The sequence below is a fragment of the Plectropomus leopardus genome, unplaced genomic scaffold (assembly GCF_008729295.1).
Source record: "Plectropomus leopardus isolate mb unplaced genomic scaffold, YSFRI_Pleo_2.0 unplaced_scaffold27109, whole genome shotgun sequence".
Classification (NCBI taxonomy): Eukaryota; Metazoa; Chordata; class Actinopteri; order Perciformes; family Serranidae; genus Plectropomus; species Plectropomus leopardus.
This window is the reverse complement of record NW_024629501.1, coordinates 157-2,756: the sequence shown is the minus strand read 5'-3', so window position 1 is coordinate 2,756 and position 2,600 is coordinate 157. Positions and strand designations below refer to the sequence as shown.

The 2,600-nt window shown below is 37.4% G+C and overlaps 1 protein-coding gene across 1 annotated transcript; it reads left to right on the top strand.

Annotated features, from left to right (window-relative positions):
• The first annotated feature begins 500 nt into the window (after window positions 1-500).
• Window positions 501-2,247, top strand: LOC121937684 (collagen alpha-1(X) chain-like). Its single transcript, XM_042481010.1, has 4 exons — window positions 501-607; window positions 1,350-1,512; window positions 1,686-1,914; window positions 2,094-2,247. The coding sequence occupies exons 1-4, from the start codon at window positions 605-607 to the stop codon at window positions 2,230-2,232; spliced, it is 534 nt and encodes a 177-aa protein (XP_042336944.1). The 5' UTR covers window positions 501-604; the 3' UTR covers window positions 2,233-2,247.
• Window positions 2,248-2,600: the final 353 nt, after the last annotated feature.

Genomic DNA, 2,600 nt, shown 5'->3' with positions numbered 1-2,600 from the left:
GCCTAGAGTAATCATGCTGAGATGAAGACTCAGAAAACAGCCGAATTCCATATCTTAGTGATTTAATTCAATGACTTCATGATTTATTAAAGTAAATGTTATCTAACTTTTAAAGTACAATTTTTTTTTGTTTTTACTTTTTTTTTTTAAAATACATTTTATTTAATAAGTGTTGCAGTACTTTCATTATTATTATTGTTATCATTATTATTCCTCTTAATATGCTTATTGTATGTTAAATGATTGTACCAAAACCAAAGCAAACTACTTGTAAGTGAAAACAAACATGGCAATAAATCCTTCTCTGATTCTGAAACATTTTGACATTTCGAATACCGGGTTTTCAAATTAAGACTTCATTTTTTCAATTAGATATTTTTTCTAAGTTTAGAACAATGTGTCCCAACCATCCCAGAGAGGCTGAATTTGTGAATTGTGTTGCTGATTGTGTTGCATCCCAAAAATGATTATTGAACCGTTTCACTTCCTGTTTTTATTCCTGACTGAGCTACTGCTGCTGTTGCTGTGAAGCCGGCAGCTCTTCACCTCCGCGCTCTATCAGCAAGTCACTCCACCACAAGACGAGAGACTAATTTGCCTGCAAATGGTGAGAATTTTGTTTCTTGGAAAATCAAAGAATAGGCAAAGAAGGAAAACATGTATACAGCGAGTCTCTGTTGAAACGCAAGCATTGTTTAGAGGTGGATGTTTTCATGTCATTTCTTACAAATGTTCCTTGATGTCGAAGCTAAATCCATGTCAATATGTTTAACCTTTAAATACAGGAAAGTTCTATTAGCAAAGGCGTTAGAGCTGTTGTCTGCACGTCCATAGAAGGCTTAAAGTCCTAAATTTAAATGCACAAATGTTTTTTTCTTGAGCTAATTTGTCTTAAACTTAAGATATCTCAGTTTTGACATTGTATATTGTTTTGTTTATATATATAACTGTGGATAAAAGACTTAAAGATTCAAAATATTAAGAGAGTATAAGAACAATTTTTAAATTGCTGTTGTCAGATAACTTCACTCTTTCTATGTGCTGTCAGTGTATCTTTGTAATAATTATCCATTTGTCTTGTGGAGGTGTTAGTGATCAAATTTGTAATTATAATGATTTAATTAGAAAAACTGCATGTACACTCAAGACCATCGAGTCAGCTGCAGGAAAAAAAAAACATACAGGAGAAAGCATTGTATCTTAGGGTTACAGTGTGTTAATTAGGTCCATGTTTAGGGTTTTGTTTTTGGACAGGTGCTGATGATAGTCCACTGATGTGATGAAAACCTGTTTGTGTGTATGTGTGTGTGTGTGTGTGTGTGTGTGTGTGTGTGTGTGTGTTTACTCAGGCCCCCCGGTGGCTGAGCTGCAGTACTGCAGTGTTCCTGCTCCTGGTTCACATCACCCCGGTCCTCACACAATCCTGTGGGGGAACCCCGGGGATCCCTGGGATACCAGGCACCCATGGGCCCAACGGCATGGACGGTCCCAAGGGCGAGAAGGGCGACCCTGGTGAGCACACTGGACTCAAACACAAACACTCTCAGATCTTGATTTTTCTTCATGTTGCTTATATAAAATTGGACTGTAACATTTTAGTTTTTTTTTCTGTTTTACTAAACAGTATATTATTTTATTATTTTTACCATTTTTATCTATGATTAAGTGTTTTTCTTTATGAGCAGGTGAGGCAGGTCAGCCTATCAGGGGCAAGAAAGGGCTGCCAGGTATTTCTGGTCCTCCAGGACGGCCGGGGATGAAGGGGGACGTGGGTCTCCCTGGGCCTCCTGGTAATCCAGGCCGTAAAGGGGATAAAGGAAGACCCTTTAACCCCTCCAACAACCAGAAATCCTTCTTCTCCTACAAACGGATATCACACGCACCAGAGATGGACACCCCCATCTACTTCAGCGGGTCAGTGCTGCAAAGTTTAAAATGACAGAGATTTTTAACCCTTTGGAAACTGAGCAAAAATTTCTTTCTAAAATACGGGAAGATTAGAATATAATCAAAATTTTGGTGTTTGAATGGAGGTAATAAAGGGTTAAAATAATCAATAAAAACTGAAATGTTTGTACAAAAAATTTCCACAGGGAGACTTCGAGTGACCTGGATGAACAGTTTCGAGGGGACCCGCTTACAAACGGGACGTTCACATGCGTCACCAAAGGAATTTATTTCTTCAGTTATCACGTTTCAGCAAGGAGCAGAGTGAGTTTGTTCTCATATTAAACTGATCTATGTATCTGTGTTTTTCTGGCTTTGCAGGCTTCTTCCTCTTTTCAGTCTCAGTAATTTTGTTGTCAAAAGTGCATGAATTCAGTGTTGGATCTTTAATTGAAACCTGTGAGAAATAGGAGCAGAAACAAAAGTGTTGCATTTAAATATTTGTTCCATGATTCTGAAACTGGCCATTCTGCATAATTAGTACTTTTAGTTTTGGTACTTAACCCTTCCAAACCTGGATCGACATCAGTTGTCTTGTGCTGTGTTCAGACACCTTTCACAATTTTATTAATATTTCTATTTGATCATTTGAAAACTGACCAAACTGGTTTGATATCTTTTGAAAACATGGGAGAAAAGGCAATGATCAACTT